The following is a 22,712-nucleotide window of genomic DNA, read 5'->3' as shown; positions in this document are numbered from 1 at the left end:
ATGCCTCTGTGTGTGTGTGTGTGTGTGTGTGTGTGTGCACCCTAGGCGAGCTCTATTCGGTTGTAATACAGCATGTGACGAAAACACGATTTTTCACTGCACATCCAGAAGGCTGCACTACTAAACAAATTAGTAAATTTACTCCAAGTAAAGCCTTGCTAATCCGCTGAGGAGTAAAATCAAGCATGTTAAATGAAACAGAAAAATAGTTCAACTTTTAACTATTAAATATCCTCTGCACTTTATTTTGTAGGATTATGTGATGCTTTCATCTGATCAGTCAATTCTCTGTCATGTACAGAGAATCATTTCATATATTATTCAAACTAAACTTTTTATTTATTTAAAAAAAAAAAAAAAAAAAAAAACATGCTGTGGTTTGCACAAGTGCAGCTGTGTCATCTGTAAATCTGGTCTTTCCTTACTATCTGTTAATCTAATTGGCATAAATACAAGCCGTAAAGGTCTGGAATTAAAAGAAAACTCATCTTAACTGCTGTTATGAAGCCTTTACAAAGCTTAATAGCAACTGTTTAAAGGAGTCTATTGCATATTTTGGATGCCTTCAGCATTGTTTAACTATGTAGGGAAATAAAATAAAAATCAGGAGAGACCATGGAATACGTTTGACTGACAGTGTATATACTCAAGTATAAACCTTTATTAAATTTATATCAGTTCAATCTAAAATCAGCAAAAATGGCATCATACCTCATTTTCCTGAGATTATCATTGGTGTTATCAGTGACACGACTGACAAATCTGATCAGCACTCATATCATCAAAACACTTTTACAAACAATTTTACTAGCACTTTTATATTTAAGACTTAATGCTAATGCTATTTTTTCTCCTTTCAATTGTCCCCACATATTCTTTCTGATTTGGTCATCTGCCAGTTTCTACCCACTAGCCAGCCTCCAGACACAAAACAGCTGCTTTGAATCGCTGCTCATGTCAAGACAGCTGACTTGGAGATGCACTTGAAGAAAAGTGATGTCTAACCTCTTCCTCATACATCAGTTGATGCCCATGATTGGTTAGTATTACTGTGATTGACAGGGGAAAGACACTAATGCCACCCCTCCCTCCTCAAAAGCACCAGGATTCAAATTTGCAACTTCACTATTTCTCTACATGGCTAAGCCTTGGAAGGCATTATTCAGTTTCTCACCAGTTTTTGCTAATTAGATGCGCGTGTGTTATGCTTATGTGGTTAAGATTTGCTTGCATACGAAATTATGTGTCTTTTACATCACAAGGGACTTGAGAGTACTCAAGTCTGCTACATCAGTAGTGCAAAAATTACTTCAGGGATAACAGATTAATCATGCATATACTATGCTTACAATTTTGAATATTTCTTTAACTGTAGTGGTAGTGTAGGTAAAAGTAAACCCAGTTAAATGAGTGGTACCTGGTAATGCACTTTTGCTACTGAGAATCCTACATAGCACAGAATGTCAGTGAAGCACATGATTTATTAATGCAACCAGAGAAAAGTCTAGCCAACACTGACCTAGCTGAGGAAAGACCTTTGTCATTGATCACACTGCACACAATCCACAGATATATGAAAAACTAAATCCGAACAGAAAGAAGGTGTACATATTTGTGAAGGTGACAGAACATAGTGACAGTGGCTGTAATAACAGGATACACTCACGTTTTGGCTCGAGCTGTTCTCCAGAGAACTGGAGATGTAACCCTGTATAGGAGCTGGAGCTGAGGCCATTGTTGGGACTACTGCTTCCACCACTGCTGGGGGGAAAAAAAAACATGGTAAATAAGATTAAACCTAGAAAAAGGCTGAAAAAACCCTTGATGGACAAATCAGATAAGCCCAAAATCTAACACAAGACACTGTGGGTGATTCACAACTAGGCCAATATTTAACTAGACCAAAGCATTATTGACTCAATTTGTTTTGATGCCACACACATTTGATGCCGTCCCCTCAACTAAATATAGCCTAAGAAGAGGGCAGGATTGCAGGGGGGGGTGCGTAAATGTGACTTACTTCATCATATCTGATGTCCCCAAGAGTCACAGTTCTAGTCTTTGCCAGACAAGGATGTTAGGGCTTGCAAATTTTCTTTCATCATAGACTAAAAATATAGCATACTATAAGGGGTATTAAAGTCAAAGTGAGACTTTTTATTGCGCAGAAGTAGAAAAAAAACAGTTATGAGAGAAAAACTCCCTTTGTGTCTCTCATAAAATGCAAAAACAGAACACCTTTGGTGAACCAGGCCGTCATATTTTCAGCAATGACAATGATGTGAAGCAGGAGGTCTGATGATGAGAATTCTTGATGGTATCCTAGCATTGGTGAAACACTGGGATAAGTTCATCAGTGTAGCAGGGGATTATTTAGAGAAATAAAGCCAGATTCTACTCTCATAAATGTGTCTCGGTAATCTGCACAATCAAAACTCCACGTATGACCCGAATGCCCTTCGTAAAATCAAACATGTAGATACACGCAAGACAAGCCCTATGAGAAGGAGATCGCAAGTTTACTTCTCATCCTATTTCCTTATCAATCGTAGTGACGCTAGTCAATCACAGGCATCTGTGATCTCATGTACGCAAAAGAGAGCACTTGGAGACGTTTTCCAAGTTAGTGACGCAGCATGAGCAGCAGTTTGAAAAGATGCGGTTGCCTGGCTTCACATGTCTCAGTATTAGCCTTCATCCTCCTTAGCTGGTGGTTGTCACATGTTATGGGACAGGGAAAAAAAATGAAGGTGTAGACAAAACAATTAGGATTTTGAAAAAAAGTACGAGGTAGGTGGTAGGTCATCGTCCTCTCGCAATATAAACGACGAAGAAACTGTATCAACCTCCATTGCTTAAACAGAGCACATACTAATGTACCAATACACCTTATTACACCCGTTAGGGAATCACCAGGTTAATTAGCTGTTTTACTTCAGCTCTTCAAATTTGCAATCACTGGTCCACATGGACAAAATCTCCTACTGTAGCTGCTGGTCATTGATTATGGATGAGTGTTTTGCAAGGCTGAAGAATTAGAACAGCTGATTAGAGCAGCTGAACAACAGCGATTTGGGAGATTTGTGGGTTTTTCTTCAGGCTGCACTAATCAAGTTCTATAATCAGTACCACATTACGAACATTCTGCAAGAAAGCACATACTGTTGAACATGTTTCTGTGGAGCTTTCCAGTCCTTTTATTTTTTTTTCTTGTTTAAGAAGGGTTTACCAGTTTTATCAAAAATCCCCAATATATTACCATCAAGGTTTAGAGGTGTGAATTAAAGTGAAACCGTTGAGGTAAGCATGTCGGAAGTGTGCTGCGAGTGTGTCAGGTCGGGTGGTTAACCCCACTGTTCACAGAGGGAAGTTCCAGGTTACCAGAAAGTTGTCTTTACTGTCTTCCCTGGGAAGAATGCACATAAAGAATGCGCCCCTTGTCCTTTACGTGTAGGTAGATAGTTTAGTTCTGACCTGTGGAATTTGCCCTCACGTAGGAGACGTACACATTTTGTACATTTCGTACAGTCCCATCACTTGTCTTTAGACTCTGGTCTTCTGAAACTTTCTGTCTGAGTGTACCGCTGGTTTTGAAATGTGTTGTCTTAAAATCCTTCACGTACTCAGCTATGTAACAATGCCAAAACAAACAAAAAAAAGACAGACTGTGTAAATATTGTCTGTAATGAATAATGCATCATACTTTTTATCAAATTACACTGATCAGCCATAACATTAACCATTAACATTATAACCACCTAGGTTTTTTTCAGGATCCTCCAGATGTGGCCTCTGGGGAGGGTGCTGCGGTGTTAGTTTGTAAGGTAGGGCTTCCAAGGATCAGATTTGTTTGTCTGGCACCTGTTCGTCCAGATGTGCTCGTCTTTGCCCGATGTTGACCCCTCTGGGTGGTCCGGTCATTCTGGCCTTTGGACCCTGTAAGCCTTGGGTGCTCATAAACCTGTCATCAGTTTACTGATGTATAAATGGTGACTAATGTTTTAATGTTATGGCTGATCTATGAAGATTTACATTAAATACCGTGGAACATCCACAAGACAAAGTGCTCCTGTTATCACTTATTTCCTCACCAGTGTATCTCATCACTCACTTTATGTTATTTATAATAAGCCCTAAAATCGCAGCTTATCATGTTACCAAACTTACAAAAAAAAAGGGAAAAATAAAAAAGGCTAGCATTGATCAACCTACTAGCATTTACAAAACCCCCGACACTGTAGCTTCCTTGTAAAGATGTTAAATAATCATTGCACAAAATCAGCTGCTAATCAGTTCATTATTAGACATATGTGGATAATGTAGCATGTCCGCCCAGACACACAACTTGCTTTGAACGGACTGTTACTATAGAAATAATAATAATATTAATTTAAGCCTGTGATTTCATACAGCTGGCACTACTGTCAGATAAAAAAAATCCATTTGCCACATTCATCTAACACTAAAGTTACATTACATTAACATTACAGGTTATTTTGTTCACCCTTGTTCACAGCCTCCTTCTGTTCCTACTGCTCCATGTCAATGCATTGAGCTGAGCAATGCACATATTAAAAGATTTTTTAAAGATTCTTTTAATATGTGTGTTTTTTTTAAGAAAAGTAAAGAAGTACATACTTATACAAATTTGAAAAAAAAGGTTCACTGCAATGGCTTTCAGTTTGTACAAAAAGTTCCAAAAGCTCAGAACTACAGCTACCTACCGTCATTTTTGCTTTGTCAATGGAAATAAAAAACAAAACAAAAAAACAGGCGTAACTGGTTTATGTTTTGGACCCATCGGCAACATTTTTTTTACCTAAAAATGTGCACATTATCTAACATTTATTAGCCCCGAATGTATTGATCCTTAAAGTCTAATCATATATCTTTACAAAGTTTTCCAAGCACATATATATACAAAAAGCACAAAATATCCTGCTGATGGAACCAGGCCAAATACAATTTGGTTTCTTCATTTCTCAGCCTTTTTAAATGCTGAAACCAATAACCATCTTAACCCCCTTTTTCAATAGGTATATTTGTAGCATGTTCCCCAAAAGCACACAAATGTGTGGTGGCAGTGATCAGAGCTTTTTGGTCAAAGCTCTGAGAGAGTCTATATGTGAGAAAGCCGCTACTGAAAATTTAACCAACGCCTCAGCTGCTTGCATTACGTCCTGTCCCAATTTTTAAAAGTTCTGAATTAAAGTGTCTAGCAAACAAGGGCATCTAAAAATTAAACTGCACAAGTTTGATAAACGAGACAAAATAAGAACGATGGAAATTAAAGTATAACACAAACGTAAGTGAAATCAGAACGTGAGCCAAAAATTCTGAGTGCAGCATAAGACAACAACAGGAAACAACTAATCCAGATTTCCAGGCTTAGACTATAGAAATGTACACACTTCACCTACGCTAAATCCCAAAGTTTGAAGTCACCACTCCGGCTAAATTTAGCTTGCAGTGTCTGTAATTAAGTGCAAATCCAAAGCAACTCGACACCAAACCCAAACAGACGGCGGCATCGTGTTGTCGTGCTTCATGGGGAAACCCGGGCACACAGTGTAATAACGTGACGATGTGAATACTGTTATTGTCTGTAGCTCTAGTACAGATCATAGAGAGAATTCAGTTATTGAGATGGGAACTTAAAAAGATGACAACAACGGTGTCCTTTACTAGTCATTAATATAGATGACATTATTAGTGAAGGAATCATGTCATGCCATTATAATGTCATAAATGGATGTTGTGTAAGCATGTATGATTATATAACGTTTTAGAAAAGTTGGACAAGGGAAAGAACAAGTCTATGAAATTTCCAGAGAGGGGTTAACTGTATAGATCCAGTTGTTATCATTTCTTGATAGAGTGTCTGATGTAACACCATGTTTGAGCCTGGAACTAAATGTCATCAACTCACCCTTCACCCATGAGGTGTAAAAATAAAAATAAATCTGACTGGTTCACATCTTTATCTCTTCTTGATATGCTTAACCATTAAGAGGTCATGTAATGTGTTACAGTAGACCAGTTCTATGACCAGTTCTGCAGATCCCTATAGAAAGACCCGTGTAGCAAGTCATAGCAAGCCATTGCTGTTGCTTTCGTATCATGACAACACTGGGTCCTGCACATTACTAGACTTTCGCATTGCAATGGACTTTTTTTAAACTTTTGTGGTACTTTGCATTTCTGCTTTCACAGTTCCTGTTTGCCGAGGTACTGCCATAGATCTCTGTGGGTTTGGATAGCCCCTTGGCTATGAATAGGTTCTATAACAGCATGCAGCAGACCTACAAGTAATAAAAAGTCCTAAAAAAAGGTCAGCTAGCTAAGAATCAATATGAATCATCACAACACACCTCAGTAAGCGACCCTCTTTATATACGTGCAATAACAATGAATTCATGAAAGTGGAAACTGGGCAATGAAGTGAAGCTCAGAAGATCCTCCGTGAAAGGGCAGGCTGTTTGCAGAGTGCTGTATTAAAACATATTGAATGGTGTATAAGCAACAGGGAAGACTGCAGCCCTAAGATTTTAAATCAAAGCCAATTTAAGAACTCGGGAGTGCTTCACAAGGAATGAAGTGAGGCTAGAATCAGTGCGTCAAGAACCACCAACCACCATCTTCTGGAAACTACAACAGATTTCCTTCCTCCACCTGCCCACAGCGCCAAAACTACCGATTTGCTGACCATGATGTTACCGTTCTTGATTGGAGAGCCAACTCGCCTGGTCTGATCTCCACAGACAATCTCTAGACTCTTGTCAAGGGGATGATGAGAAACACCAAACTCAACAATACAAATGAGCTGAAATCTGCTATCAAAGCAACCCGGTCTTTAGTAATGCCTCAGCAGTGCCACAGGCTAATCAACCACATGCTATGCCACAATGATGCAGTATTTCGTGCTAAAGGAACCCTGTCTAAGTCTCGAGTGCATAAATGAGCATACTTTTCAGAAGCTGAACATTTCGCTATTATAATTCCTTTTCTGATTGAGCAGATCAAAATTCTAATATTCTGAGATACTAGGGTTTTATTTTAATTTTTTTTTTTTTTAAAGGAAAAAAAAAAGCCCAGAATATTTTACCTGGCATGTAATAAATATGGCAGAGATGGAAAAAAGATATATTATTTTGTGCGGCGATTCACGTATAACTCCAGAATCGTTGTTTTTATTTATTTATATAACAGGATTAAACCGGTTAATCGTCCAGTGACCAGAATTGGCTGGTTTTCAGATTAAATGGCCAAACAGACCTAGATATAAACGATTTTGTATTGTGCTGAAGCTTCCGAGTGGCGCAATAGATTAATTCTTATGGCATTACATTATTAAAAATAGTCTGTATTAAAGGCCTCCGATCTGCCTTTTTTATTCAAACTCTGTAAGTAAGTCTTAAACCCACACATTCTACACACTTAAACCAGTCTCAAACCACCACAAGCGCTAAAATCGTGTGCTTAGCCCACATTAGAGGCCGCACATGCGAGCGCTTACTGTCGAGTTGAGTTTTGAGACTTTGGAAGCATAAAATTTTACGCTGATGTTTTTCTATCATGAAACTTATGGAAAAAATCATGATACTTATGGAATCTCAATATTAATTAAATTAGCACCTAGGTATTGAGATAATATCAGATTGGGTGATGACTGATGATTCTCATGCTTAGAATCTAGAATATACTGTATATGATATATAATTTTGTTTGGGAAATAGAAAAAAAACGTTTCCATGATATCTTATTATTTGATATACATTCTATATATGACAGAAACGTTTCTGTAAATGCCTTTTGTGGGAGAAAAAGCTAAAATCAATAAATATGTAGGTTATATTTGAACAGCTAGATTAAAGTGAATAAAAGTAAGCTAAATCAGTGATCAAGTAATAAAGCAGCATGGCAGTCAAATAATAGGAACTAAACCTCCAAATGTGAGACTTGTCCCCCCTCTGGACCCTGACTCGCGGTTCACACCGAGCTCTAAAGATCCCATTATGTGCTCTACACACACACACACACACACACACAGCCTTAACACCGCTACTTCAATGCGACGGAAAATTGGTGTCAGCCTCAAAATCAGGCATTAAAACCCCATCTAACCCGTAATCCTAAGTAAACCGAACAGATCATTGAAACAATAAAGCGTACACACGTGTTAAAGCGGAACTTTTACAACTTCTCCCTGTTCTGTCAACAGAGTTTGCGAAGAGTCTCAGTTAGGACATGAAACACTATTTAGCTTCAAGGTGGCACAGTGTTGTTTTTCCCATCCGCATTCCAACAAACCCAGCCTTCTGCGTATGGATTGGCTAGTCGCCTCCCGCCTCCTGCACCGTGATTGGCTGTTACTCCTATATCTAATCAATGGAACGCATATACACCGAGACGTGCTAGGAAAACTTTAACGAGGAGGCGGGATCTGTCCGAATACAGGCGGAGGAAAAACGCGTAGGCAACAGTGATGTTACCAGGAAATAGCTCGGGCCTATTTGAAAGACTGCTCTCAAGTGGTTAATTTAATCAGACCCTCAAACTCAGCTAACCAAGAATATCAAAAAGAAGCTTGTATAAAGAACGCGACGTAAACCGGACGCCGGTTCTGGCTCGCTAACGCGTGTACTTACCCGATAAGTGAAATTGTCCGTTGCTGTAATGGGCAGTCTGTTTAGCACCGCCGCAGGAAGCGCTCTGCCCGAGTCATGTGACCGCGCTCAGCGCCCTGATTGGCTGCTTGTCAAGTCGGCTACTCCGACAATTTAAAGGAGTTGTCTTTTTGATCGGACTATAAATAAGTGTCGGAGAAGTAAAATCACATTCCAGAACCTACTACAGGTTTACAACGAATGTCTAAGTCACGCAAGGGATTTAGGAATGTTTGGGTGGTGAAAATGAAACGTTAAACTAATTAATCTAATCTTTCCTGTTGCAAATTAGAGTTTTTATTATACTAGCGGTTCAAAGTACAAAGTGCAAGAAATTGTCTGCATTACAATGCCTCAGTAAACCCAGTTTGGATGTGGGTTGTAGCTAGGACTAGTGACTGTATTCTTCTGAATTCACACAACCTTTTATAAAATACAATTATAAAATAATTTATTTATTTGTTTATTTATTTACAGCTCAATGAGTATAGGAAAACTCATTTCAAGTATGTTCCAGTGGTTAGCACTGTCGCCTTGCACTTCCAGGGTCGAGGGTTTGATTCTTGCCTCTAGGCCTGTGTGCATGGAGTTTGCACATCCTCCTCATGTTACTGTAGGTGGGTTTCCTCCAGGTACTTTGGTTTCCCTCCACAGTCTAAAGATGTGCATATTAGGTTAATTGGTATTTCCAAAGTGCCTCTGTGAGTGAGTGTGCACGTGTGATGGATTGGCACCCTGTCCAGGGTGTACCCCGCCTCATTCCCAAAGCCTGCTGGAATAGGCTCCAGACCCTTGTGTCAGGAAAAGTGAAGAGGAGTTGATTAATATTTTCAAGCAGCTCAACTTTTGGTTTCAGTGAATTACATTTGAGACCATAAAACCTGGGCTAAACCAAAAATAAAACGTTATCTCTGGCATGATATTATTTATAAGGCATTTTATGGGTCCTGGTCAAGCAAGTCATTTAGTACTTCAGTCTTAAGGCCAAATGTTTTAGATGTGTTATTAGCCTATATGAAGTTCTCAGTATTTATAGCATAAACCTTTGACTAAAACAAGGTTACAATTTATTTGTGTCAGCCTTAAGGGTTTAATTTACTAATATATAAATATAATTTATGTTATTATTATTGTTGTTGTTGCTGTTTTGTATTCCCAATTTCTCAGAATTTTGTTTTTAAATTAACATTTTTACCTGCAGAAGATCCATGACTTTTTAAAATAAAAAAAAAATTGGATCAATGATCAAAAAACATATATTTATTTTCCCTAAAAAAAAACACGTTTTGTGAATGAAAACTTTTCTATATAAAATTGCAAATAATTAAATGTGTTGAGTTAATGAGTTGTTCTCCTGTGTTACATTAAACACTTAAGCAAATAGCTCAAGAAAGAACAGGCTTACTATAATAGATACTATAGTAGGTCCCATAAAAGTGACAGCTGGGAAGCCATAAAGTTTTAAGTTCCTCTGAACACACAGCCCAATCTGGTTTGCTTTACCCCCGTGTCAGTTTGTTTCTGTCAAATGTAAAGGTGCTAGTTAAATGTTAAATCTTTTGCACCAAGGAAATCACTGGATTTCTATTGTGGGTTATGGCTTATGCCACTTAAACACACACACACACACACACACACACACACTGGTTAGTGGGACATTATAATCAGTATTTAGGTCACAGATAAAGTCTAGTTATACTTGAACAAAGAACAGAAACAGTTGTAGTGACTGTCAGTTGCACTGCTAAAATATGTGACCATGAAGTATTTTGTATTTCCTGAATAACACAGGATCTAGGCAACACCCTGCGCCTGCGTTCTTTCACTCATACTTGCATGCAGTTTAGCTTATTGAGATCTTGTGATCTTTTTTTTTTTTTAATATACAAATCACAAGATATTTTAGAACGTGTTAATGCACTGTCTCATTGCCATTACTGACTTCCTTCCTGTCTTGGCTATGAGGCTGTGCAGAGCCGCCATGTCATTACTAAAGGAACACTTTGCCTGTGATTTGCTTTGCACACTAAGCTTTTAAGCAAGTACTGTAAATTCATGTTTTATGTATGTTTGTAGTTAAAATCTCACTATTATAATTTATGGTGCATTTCACACACCTTACTCTTTGTATATCCAAAATATAGTTTTAGAACTTTTAAGAGAACAAATGCAGGTTCAGTGATGTATTCACAAGCAATGTGGAAGCAAAACCATAATTTTGACTTCAATCTGAAACAGATAAAACAAAATAAAGAACTGCGATACAGTGGTGCGGTCAGTTTCTTAATGCTATTAGGGAAGCGCTCACCAGCTAGCAGTTCCTGTGTGATTCCTATGTATGCTATAAATGTATGCTGAGTTATGCCCAGAAAAAAAATTATATTCCCCACCACTTAACTATGATGTATGAGCTTGAAATCATTCACTGGAATCCTTCATTGGTATATTCCAACCTCACACCTAGTTTTCTCAGAATATGCTCCAGATCTACCACATACCTGACGGGAGCAAGCGGCCAGTCATCCTCCTGCAGTTGTAAGTTCCAATCACCTTGTCCAGGTTGTCCACACCTCCATTGTTGTGTATCAATCACATGCGTCTTGTGCACGGGGCGCGAGAGGACCACATTGTTTTACCTTTTGGTAAGTAAGAGACTAGAGCAGTAGTGAGGGTAAAGGCAAAATTTTATGATGAGGCCACTCTTCCGTTTGTTCCAAGCCTGTTCTTTCTAACTGTGCCAACCGCAGTGATCTCCCCCTTTATGAGCTGCTGGCAAAAAATTGTCACATGTGACAGATGCAAGATGCTCTTCTCAGGACCAAGATTAGAGCCCTATGTAGGCCGGCAGGTTATTCTCTCTACAAATGTAAAGGTTTCAGTAAATATGGTGAGTATGCATGAATTAATGCATCATTTTCCAGTTTTCTCCATATTTACAGCAAACCTTAGCTAAACCTTATTTATCTTTGTCCAGGATGTAATGAACATGTAGAACAATGAGACAAAGTCCTACTGTAGGCATGGGCAACTGCATATCTTGCGAGCCCTGAAGTCATCCTTGTGTGTTTTGTGTGTTGTGTAAACAATTTTCTGTGAGGTCAAAAATGTCCCAAGGACAATCTTTGTAGTCTGGTTGTGCACGGCTTTCAAGGAAAGATAAACAAAGGATCATTTTTGACCCTCAAGACAACACGATCGTTTAAATGATCCTTGTCTTTAAGGTGATGATGAAGCCAGATCCTACCCTGGCAATCCTGAGAATTCTGCATGGTACACTCGTTCATCACAGGACACCAAACACACACACATTTCCACACTTGACACAGGCAGAACCCAAGCTTAAGATCCGAGAACAAGGACTACTGAGACTGTGCTGTGGCAACACTACCCCCTGCACCACAGCGCTGCCCACATAAAATATTATGAACAACGTTCCTAGAAACCTGGCTCCTGCAAAAAGGCATGTTGTTTCTGTTGGTGGTGGATATATGACTTGTTTGTTGTTATCAAAAGAACAAGGTGTGGATTTAATTTAATATCCGAATCTGAGCATCATACTGATAGAATAATAACATAGTCGAATAGAAATATTTGATGAAGTTAAGTATTTTGTATGTAATTACGTATTTATTAAATGTACAACACTAGGAGCAGGATTCATATACTGCAGTGCATTATTCCATATACAGTGCATACTTATTGTAAATTTTATAAGGGTGTTTTACACTCGTTAACATTAGTCTATCTATTTGCTAGATTATTTACTTACTTGTTACAGGGTTAATACAGTGTTGATACAGTCTTCCAGCCCCTCCTATAGCTTTCAGCATTTTAACTTCACATGCTTTATGCACATGACCTTGTCTACACATAAAAATGCATCAATCAAGGGTAACGTAATTCAGATCACTGCAGATCACCAATTAAACTTAATTAGGATAGCATGATTCAAGTCTTGTTTGTTAGTTTCTCTGGGCTTTGTTTCTGGTGTTTGCTCTGTTATGGGAACAGTGAACACGCTCAAGCGAGCCAAAACCTATTAACAGCTTTGGATCAAAAGCAGGATGTGTGCAAATAAGAATAACAAATTGCAAACTGAAATAATTATGAAAAACCACCCATCATGTTTTTTTTATTGATACAGTTTATTGTTCAATCTAAAAAATAACAAGACAAAAATTGAATAATCACAGAGAAAGCACAAATCAGAATGGACTAAAGTTCATGCCCTTAGCCAAAAGACCACGAACAGAGGGAAACCCAGGACTCTGGCACAAAACACTGGGGCTAGAGTATGCAGTTTTAAAGTGGTATTTGTGGCAAGTCTCTTACATAATGCATGATGGTACAGTATTTTCAAAACGCTGCAAGGATGAATAGGTTTAGTGTAGATTTTGTACACTAATGTTAACATATAGATGAGTAATGTCTACACACTTGCGCCTAAATATAAAAAATCCCTACATGATGTGACCCCTGTGTCAGGTAGATGTCCCCACATGGTACAGATTATAACAAAGACAATGACAATGTCTAGTGCAAAATGTGCTGGAACAGAAGACACAAATAGGGGACCACTGGACTTTTGTAGTGCAAGTAGTGTCAGTACGTTGACCTCACAATTTTTTTTTTTTTTAGCCACACAGGAGTACCAGAAGTCCAGTTATGTCAAAACCATAACGAATATTTTAACACTGTAATACATAGTATTACTGCAAAAACTAACATTATTGTCTTGCATATTACAAATTACAATAGAGTTCACAAGATCAATTGAACTGTTTTACTTTACAACATTGTTTTTTTTCCGTCTTCTTCATATACTTATCGTTTTGATTATTTACAAAGGAAATCAAAAGAATGTATTTGCACAAAAGAAGTATAAATATGTGTACTTCCCTTTTATATGTTACAGTTTACGAAAAAAAAAACATATTTTACAAAATAGTTTACCATGTACATTATTAAGCCCCTTTTAAAATACCACCAAACAGCTTACGTGAGAAATGACTACATCATGTGTATTTCCACTGTGATAAGCAAGCCATCAAGCTTTTTGATGTGGTCCCACCAAGTGAACTGCACCAGGCTATTATATTTCATGAATGAATGCCCTCGTTTGCTTTGCTGTGAAAACACTGATCAGCTCATTACACAGTGTCCAAGCCCAGTGGAAGCAGATTATTAACTGTCCTTAAAGACAGCTAAAGCACATTAATTTCGAGAGAACCCTTGAGCAACCATTGCTGTGAGAACTTTAGGGCAGCCAGCATACTAGGTGTTGACTATTTTAAATGCCTGTCAGGGGCACTATTTAATGACCCTAGCCATGACTGCAAAATCGTTAAAGAGCAGCCCGGCTCTCAAAGACCAACTTAATTACAGGCACGTGGCAGTAACCAATCAATTCTTACTTGTATAGGATAGTTCTACAGGCTTGGTTTGGTACCTTCTTGAACAGTGGATTTCTAGCTGCACAAACATGTCTTACCTTTCCCTATGAGTTCTGCTCTAGGTATTCATCAATCATGTTAAGGTTGTTGAGCCAGTCATCATTGGAACCCACTAAAGTGTCTATAAAGTCGACCTCGCCTCCTCCAACTCCTCCAGGCCCTTGAGGCCCTACAGCCATGCTTCCATTGCTCTGGTGCTGGGGCGGATAGTCATAAGAGGGTAGTTTACTACCTGGGTTTTGTCCAGAACTATAGCCTTGTGCCAGAGTGTGTTTGTCCACTGAGGGATAGCTTGGAGGTGCCATGCCAAGAGCTTGGTCCATCATAGCCGAAGCTCCGGGCTTCATGATGTCCATTGTGGTCAGTGGACCTCGCATCCTAAGGCTCTGCTGGCTCAAGGAATGGAGAGGTTGCCCAGGAGGCATCTTTTGCATGTGTCTGCTTACCATCCCTGGAGCTAGCTGGTTTGGTGGTGGTCGAGAGGCAACAAAGTTGGCTGGCATACCGGCTCGTGATGGGAACTGAGGTGCTCCACAGCCTGGAGGTGCTCCTCCACTGGCGAAGAGATGCTGGTGGTTCACAGGGTCCATGTGTGGGTGTGTTCCTTGTTGGCTCTGCCACAGCTGGGATTGTGAGCGTGGTGGCTGTTGAGAGGCACACATCATGCGCGGAGGAAGAGGGGTGCCTTGATGCAATGCTTGCCGGAGATGGTTAGTTGGACCCCCTCCCAGGCTTGGTCCAGGCATCCCTGGTCGAGCTACAACATGTCCTGGATGGGTGGGCTGTCTTGGAGGACCCACTCCTATCAAACTCTGGCTTGGGCGCATGGGCATCCCTATGTCTTGTGAAGAATGGTAGAATGGTTGCTTAGGCCCAGTTCCACCCATGAAGGGAACCGAATGGCCCACCTGGGATAAGGAGGCAGGTGGTAGGTTCATGCGATTAGGAAGTATGGAGCCACTGTGGGATAACATGGTGGGATTTGGATGCTGGGGTCCACCCATAGAGTAACCAGTGCATTCGGGGGGTATAGTTCTACTTGGACCTGTGAGACAAAATAAAGCAAACAAATCTTTTGAGAAATTCCATAAGACTTCTATTATCTCTATATCTTTATTTCTTTGCCTCATTTTTTACAACAAATGCACAAGATTAAGTTTAAAAAATGAAAACAATTATAAGCCAGTTTTGGTAATAACGACCACCATATGTGAGCAAGTTGTCTCACTACCTTGAAATGGTGTCACCTGCTGGCAATCTGGCATCTGTCCACCATTCATTTGCTCAATCTGCCTTTGCTTTTCCTGCACAAGAAAGAAACATTACCAATAAATATCCTGACGGGGTCACACAGTTCTAAAATGATTTATATATAAGTATATACTTATACTATACTATATATAGTACTTATCCTTTTTTTTGTTTTTAGAAAAAAGCAGTAAAAGTTGAATAATAGTTTAACATATCAGATCACCAGAATTTGAGCATAATGTTCAGCAAATGCTGGAAGTAGGTCTACAGTATGCAACCACAATGCAGACAGTCACTGGTTACAACAGTAATTGGTTACAGAAAACTCATTGTTGAGGTTTTACACTGACCTGCTTCCTCATTAGTTGAGTCCTCAGCAGCATGTTGTAGTTACTGGTCTGCCCTGGACGAGGCCCTGCAGAGGGGTCTTGAAGATGAGGGACCATCCCTACATTCTGTTCCTGCATACAGAGAGAGGGAGAGAGAAAGGATTCAGCTTACATTCCATTTCCATACTTGGTTATCAGTCTCACAGGGAAACATCTGATAATGTCTAAAGTATGCACGCTCTGATGGCAGAATTAAAATGCAGTGTCCATCACACTCTCTTCGCTCATTTCATTTTCCAAAGGCAATCGTGTACAAATGTGGTTTATAGCTGAGCTCACATCTCAAAAGAATTGCCTACAATCAAAATCTGTCCCTGCCTCTACAAAACACCTCGATCATGCATACGTGTTCACCGTAACCTTCTTCTCCCAGCTGCTTGGGCCACAAATATCTGTAAATAACCACAGAGGATTCAATCCAGCCCCGGTTCCCAGAGCACCGGACTGATGTTTGCATTGGCTCTGCTTAAACGCTGCACCCAACCAGTCTTCCAGGCTGAGCAGGCATTCCCATATTCCCATACTCTTGATTCCCACAACTAAACAAACAAACTCCCACCACAGCCCCTCCCTTAGCCGTCCTACTACGCTTGATCTAGTCTGGCCAACTGAAGTTGAAGTAACCATGAACAATTACAAATGAAATTGAAGTTGATCTTGAACAAATCCTAATTAATAGCACACATTCAGTATGTATGAATTATGAAGATCACCACTATGCATCTTATGTTATCTTAAGGGAGTATGTTGCTCTACTGGGTAAATGAACGGCCTTTGCCTGCAGCACTACTGCTGATAATTGCTATTGATCGTACACCTCACTCCTGGCAAAATGCAGCTACAACAAAGAAAGGACAAATTCTCTTGATAGAGTAACAGCTTTCAACCAAACCTAAAGACTGCAATTTCAGTCAAGTGCCTAAAGCTTTTTAAGCAACTGCTTATAGATATTTATTTGTCTGGGTTACAACAAAACCATAGTCATGTTCTTCTAACTTAATACAAAGTACAGCATAGTGATGTTACTGTTTGGGCAAAAAATATGCAATTTATTCCTGAACGAACACTAGATGGCATTAGGTGCACCCTTTCAAACAAATACAGCACATGCCTTGGAAGCTAATGTTTCCAGATTACATGCTTTACCACCCACTTAGGCTTTGTGCAATCATGTTGGTTTATTAAAAAGGAACTTGGCGTTTGGCCGGGAGAGTTATTTGGTAATCATGTATCTGATATCACAGAAAAAGAAAAAAAAAAAAAAAAAAATCCTTAGCAATCAACCCAGATTACACATTTACATGTGAAAGTGTTTTGGCATATCGCAGAAATGTGTGTTAGGATTACTATCACTATAATGCACAATGCTTACACCAGACTGTTGCGTTTATGTGAAGACAACTCTCTTTCACATTTGTTGCACTAGGAGCAATAGGATACACTAGACAAATTGGGCATGACATAATGTGTACCATGACAACTCAGTTGTTACTAAGTTATAGGCTTAGGGTTTTGTTGCACCAGAGGCATAACATTTGTATGATAATGACCTCACAAAATAAACATTATTTCTAAGTATAAAATGTTCCTTGGAATGTGCCAAAGGGGAAAGAACAAGCATTTAAATCCTATCAGTTTCCCTTATTTAATAATTCAGTGCATGCCCTGCTACTGAGGTTTTCCGTCATTCTCTTTTATAATGGGCAGTTGTAAACACATACTATGATACATTCGGGTTGTACAGTTATCATATTGCAAATTTTTCACATCGCTTCCTGCCTACTTACAGGCAATGGAGAGCATTTCCTGCTTGCACAAAAAGCTTCAGCTTCATTATTCTAAGCCTGTTTAAATGAATGCTAAAAGGAGGGGAGGGAAAAAAAAACAAAAAAAAAAACGCAAGGGTCCTTCATATGAAGATGACTTATGTTGCTGTTGTTGCAGTATTGGAACATAAAAAAATTTCCCTATTTCTCACTGATGACAACCTCTGGCAACATCCTTTCCTAAGAAACACACACACACACACACACATTCACACACACACATTCACACACACACCTTCTGTTTTATGCATAACAGCAAGCTTTTCATTCATTGCATTCAGGGTGCATTTAATAGGTTAGACATCACGACGGAGGTTATCGAAGCAATCCGCTCCCTTAGCTGGCAGGCACAAAGCAACCGTGGCAGAGTGTGTGTGTATAAAAAAAGGAACAAAGGGAGAGATAAGTTCCCCCCTGTGGCATCCAGTGGAGCGGAGAAAATCTTGAATTTAAATAGTGTGTCTTTCTCAAAGCCATCTTTTTTTTCTTTTTTTTTTTCCAGCACACTGCCCTGTCATTCAGCAATCCTATACCATCAATACATAATAGATAACAACCTGAACTGATTAGTCAGTCAACACATTAAGGAAGAAAATACTCAATACTTAGGATTAAGAAACAGAAATGAGTTTTGGGTCTTTATTTATATATATATATATATATATATATATATATATATATATATATATATGGCATATTAAATTGTAGGATTTGCTCCGATCATTTGTATGCTGTTTGGCAGCTAAAGGCATTTTGATTTCATGTAGCCCTGACCTCCTGTGCTTGACCTTGCTCCCAGCACTGTGTATTGTGCAGTGACCATGTAGATGCACCTATCCTCACGTCCACCCACTGACGACAGAACTTAATTGCACCAAACACATGCAGCTGATCGAGCAAAAAAGCTTAATGGACCCATTGAGACAGCCATTAAAGCCTCACGTTTCTCTTTCTGAAAAGAGTATTTTTTTTCTTTTCTTTTTTTATACACTGTTTTTTTTTTTTTCGCCTAATCTTTTTTTTCCCCCTTTTGACCACATCCCCACTTTCCCAGATCTTGGAGTGGATCTAAATGAAATCATTGACAACTCAGTATGTATGTGTATGTGTGTGGGCGTGTGTGTGTCTGACACATTTGTTGAGGCATGCTAAAATACAGCGGTGAGCCATCTGCACCATTCTTGCGTCTTACCATGGAAGCACACACTCATACACGCATACACACTCATGCACACTGGCGCACCCAGTAGTGCTAAACATAGGCCTTGCCAAAGTTGAACTGTCATGGGAAACTGCGAGGGACAGTGATGATGAAGAAGAAGACACTGGGAAGGACAGACAAATAGAGACGGTCTTTGTATAACCGTCATTATGAGCAGGTGTGGGTAAGAGTGTGTGACAGGAAGGCATTAATGGATTGTAGGAAATAAAGACAAAAAGAGACAAAACATGAAATAAATGGGTATTGATGTGTGTGTGTGTGTGTGTGTGTGTGTGTGTGTGAGAGAGAGAGAGAGAGAGAGAGAGAGAGAGAGAAAGAAAAAGAAAGTAGGACAGAGTAATGTACTGGAGAGAACTGAGCAATGCACTTGCGTGTGAGCGTGAGTGTGTGTGGATTGGCATAGGTCCAGCTGTTGGAGCAGAAGCAGATACTAAACACACTGATTGCCACAGCGAACAGGCTTTTATCTCCACAGTAACCATGCTTAATGGAGAGACTGGACCGAAATGATGAGCAACAGCGCAAGCATAATGCTACAGCTAATAACTACTGACTGACCATAAGTGTAGTCTTAGTAAATAGATTATTGCATGCTCATTTTCGACAGGAACATCAACCATTATAAATCAGATTCAACACAGCCTCGTGCTGTAAGCTTTTAAGCACTTGTAAGCACTTTATCCTGGTCAGGGTCATGATGGAGCTCAGGAACGCTGGGAACATGAGGCAGGAGCACACCCTGAATGGGACGCCAGTCCATCACAGAGGGTCTGACAAACATGCACAAACATTTGAGCGTAAAGACGGTTCACTTACACACGGACTTTGAATGGTGGGAGGAAACCTAAAGAACTTCGAGAAAACCCACGCAGGACATAAAAGAACATGGCGAGAAATTCCCAACTTGCAGTAACCTGAGCTTCCCGCTGCGCCGCTGCGCCGCCCTGGTAAATATTTGTATACACTAAATTACACATTAGCAAAAAAACCTTCCATACAAACGAAACCTAAAGTCTCATATATGTGTCATTTGCATATTTCTTTCTCTTAAATCATCACTCTATAACTGTCAATGAGCACATAACACCATAAACCAAACAGCAGGACAGAATCTGTTTTCCTCCAGAAGCTTTTTTTTAAAAAGTGATTTTAAAATTAGTTCATATTGAAATACTTTTCAATATCTAGTTTTATGCAGAAAATAAAGGTCACTTTTGTCTAAGAAATAACGAAAATGCTCTAAGGACAATCTGAAATTTCCGTTTTATAGGATTAAAGGAGCAGTTTGAAAGTTTTATAGCCTTCTAATGCTTCAAAGAGGTACTACAAGTGCTGTGAACGCTGTGAACTCATCTCCTTCCGATAAACCAACACCACTCACTCTGTTGAAACAAATAAACAAACAAACAGACATCTCATGGATTGGCTTTACAGGGTAAAAAGACAGTGAAATGAAAAAAACCTTCCTTTGTATCATATAATAACTTTGAGACTCAGGTCTAGAAGCCTTTTTAAAAATATAAAATGTAGATTTAAGTGTTGATGTTGGACATTAGTGTTTGATTTATATAGCTAATAGTATTGCTCAGTAGGTAACCTTCCTCTTTTTGTGCATGTGCGTGTGTTTTTTAATGACTAAAACAAGTATATTTATCTAGTAAATGATGCTTTGTTTGAGTATGGATATCTGTGTGTAAGGGTGAGAGAGAGAGAGAGAGAAAGAGAGAGAGAGAGACAGAGAACGAGAAAGAGAGAGAGTGAGAGACAGTAAGAGAGAGTGTGAGACAAGGAATGGGGGCAAGTTGGGTGTAAGGGGATGTTAATAAATATGACGCTTGACCTACTTCCAAAACAACACACATCAACCCTCAATCTCTCTCTCTCTCTCTCTCTCTAAGACTGCCTCTCTGTGTAGCCTGCAGTTGGCAGCTTGTGCCATCCTTTATGCCAAATATCCACTGCTGCCCAACCACATTCTGTCTAACACAAGCCGACAGACAGACGCACGCTTGCACGCACACACACTCACCACACACATAGAAACGTACACATAAACGTGCAGGATTAGCCACTGTACATTTATTAGCACAGAATGGGATGGGATGCGTCTGCCAAAAAAAAAAAGAAAAAAAGAAATTAGAGAGACAATTTTCACATAAAAAAACAATTTCTGGTAGAGGCATTTCCTTGATGAAAAATCCAGCTAGGACCAGCATAAAATGCCTGTTTTTTTTCCCTTTTAGCATGGTTAGAGTACGAACTCTGCACCATCTCTAAGTCTCTCTTGCTCAAACATACACACACCTGATAGTGTTGGTGCCAGGCCAGCGTTAACTTGGCAGCGCTGTTGGTTTATTCACCATTCATTCGAGCTGCAGCTGGGTTCAGGCGCGCAGTGCTGGGAACCGAAACTCACACAGAACTTGAGCAGAACCCACACACTCATATCATCAGTCCAGCTCGAAACACTCATACCATTAGCAGCGCCTTCATCCTATTAGTACAGCTTACGGGGCTCAGGCTTAACAGAGCATTTGGAGAAGCACTGATTAACACTGCAGTTAAACACGCACACACACACACACACACACACAGCTCCTGTTTCACACACTGGAGATCAATTTATCTTAGTGTATCAGTGTATCTGCAGTTTAGTACAGCAGAGTACTGCTACCAATCTAACGGATTTATCCTTGTTTCCCCAATGGACGCTAGTTTGTTTGTGCTGCTCCTAAAACAGCCCCTTCATCATCCTGGAACCGTTTCTCATACCATCTGTATTCCTCCCCCTCTCCTTAGGGCAAGGTCAGCAGGGACACACACACACATGGACACACACACAAGTGTGCACATCCAGTCTCATCCACTGGCCTCAACTGTGCCTGTGGTTTTGAGTAACAGGATGATAAAGTACCATGAACTCAATAACTTACTTTTTTCAGTTGGTTAATAGCTAACTCTATCTGGATTCCAGATTTTAAAGTTATACATTTATATTTGGCTTGAATTCATTAGAAAATAATAAAAGTTCTCACATTTTGTGAAGCATTAGGCTTAAACATGACAAACAAATTAGCAAAGCATCCTACTAGCTGATGGATAGAGATGAACATGCTAGCTGAAAACAAAAGAGCCTGTGTGCTTGACTAGCTAGCTAGTTTAGCTAAAAGTGCTAAAGTCATCTTTGACAGGTTTAAGATACTTTGACATAAAAATGTACAGACATATAAAAGCCTAAGTACTGAAATGCCATTTGTGTCTACCTGTGACACAAGTATAGTGTACTGCTAGTAAAGCTAAGTAAAGTATTAGCAGTTAGCTAGCTGACTAGTCAAGATAAAATGGCTAGGGGACTTTTAATTCTAATTTATTTTATTTATTTAGTTGTATTTATTTATTTTTATTTATATATTTTTATATGTTTCATTTCCCCTGATTCTTTTTGGAGCATTTAAATGGAAAAGAAAAAAAAAAGAAAATATATTGTCCTAAATAGCTGAACCTTTAAAGCTAAAAATTAACCACTCAGGACTATTGTATATAATTACGCTATAATGGTGTGTCCTTTATTTCATTATAAGGCATTATTGATCACTCGAAAACCTGTATGCTGGTCTGTGTGAATCCCCTCATCCTTGGTTCCTGTCCACTAGCTAAAACACACACACACACACACAGCCTGTGTGACAGCTCAGGCAGCCAGCCTTTGTGTTCAAGGGTGGCCACCTACAGAGGAGACGAGGAACGTTGTTCCCATGAAGCCCTCCTGAGGGTAAGAATTGGATATGTCGCTTTAGGATGTGTGTGTGTGTGTGTGTGTGTGTGTATGGACTAGTATATGGGACAATAAATGGTTCAGGCTTCAAGAGAAATACAAAAAGAAATCTGTTTCTACAGAGTCTTAT

At 39.4% G+C, this 22,712-nt stretch overlaps 2 protein-coding genes across 3 annotated transcripts in view; both read right to left on the bottom strand.

The window, feature by feature from the left end:
• The window catches only part of mtm1 (myotubularin 1), a 30,136-nt gene extending 21,423 nt beyond the window's left edge, over positions 1 to 8,713 (bottom strand). The window contains exons 1-2 of one of the 2 annotated variants that reach the window (XM_053495663.1): positions 8,649 to 8,713; positions 1,667 to 1,758 (exon numbers count right to left, since the gene is read on the bottom strand). In XM_053495663.1, the coding sequence (XP_053351638.1) occupies positions 1,667 to 1,735 (69 nt within the window). In that variant the 5' untranslated portion in view covers positions 1,736 to 1,758; positions 8,649 to 8,713. Of the gene's footprint in view, positions 1 to 1,666; positions 1,762 to 8,648 lie in introns of both variants that reach the window. The other variant, XM_053495664.1, reaches the window with a different exon arrangement.
• Positions 8,714 to 12,809: 4,096 nt separating this feature from the next.
• Positions 12,810 to 22,712, bottom strand: part of si:ch73-211e3.1 (mastermind-like domain-containing protein 1) — a 72,425-nt gene continuing 62,522 nt past the window's right edge. Inside the window, exons 3-5 of the mRNA XM_053499322.1 lie at positions 15,721 to 15,831; positions 15,351 to 15,423; positions 12,810 to 15,164 (exon numbers count right to left, since the gene is read on the bottom strand). Coding sequence (XP_053355297.1) covers positions 14,164 to 15,164; positions 15,351 to 15,423; positions 15,721 to 15,831 — 1,185 coding nt within the window. The 3' untranslated portion in view covers positions 12,810 to 14,163. The remainder of the gene's footprint in view (positions 15,165 to 15,350; positions 15,424 to 15,720; positions 15,832 to 22,712) is intronic.

The sequence above is a fragment of the Clarias gariepinus genome, chromosome 1 (assembly GCF_024256425.1).
Source record: "Clarias gariepinus isolate MV-2021 ecotype Netherlands chromosome 1, CGAR_prim_01v2, whole genome shotgun sequence".
In the NCBI taxonomy this organism is placed as follows: domain Eukaryota; kingdom Metazoa; phylum Chordata; class Actinopteri; order Siluriformes; family Clariidae; genus Clarias; species Clarias gariepinus.
This window is presented reverse-complemented; position numbering and strand designations above follow the sequence as displayed.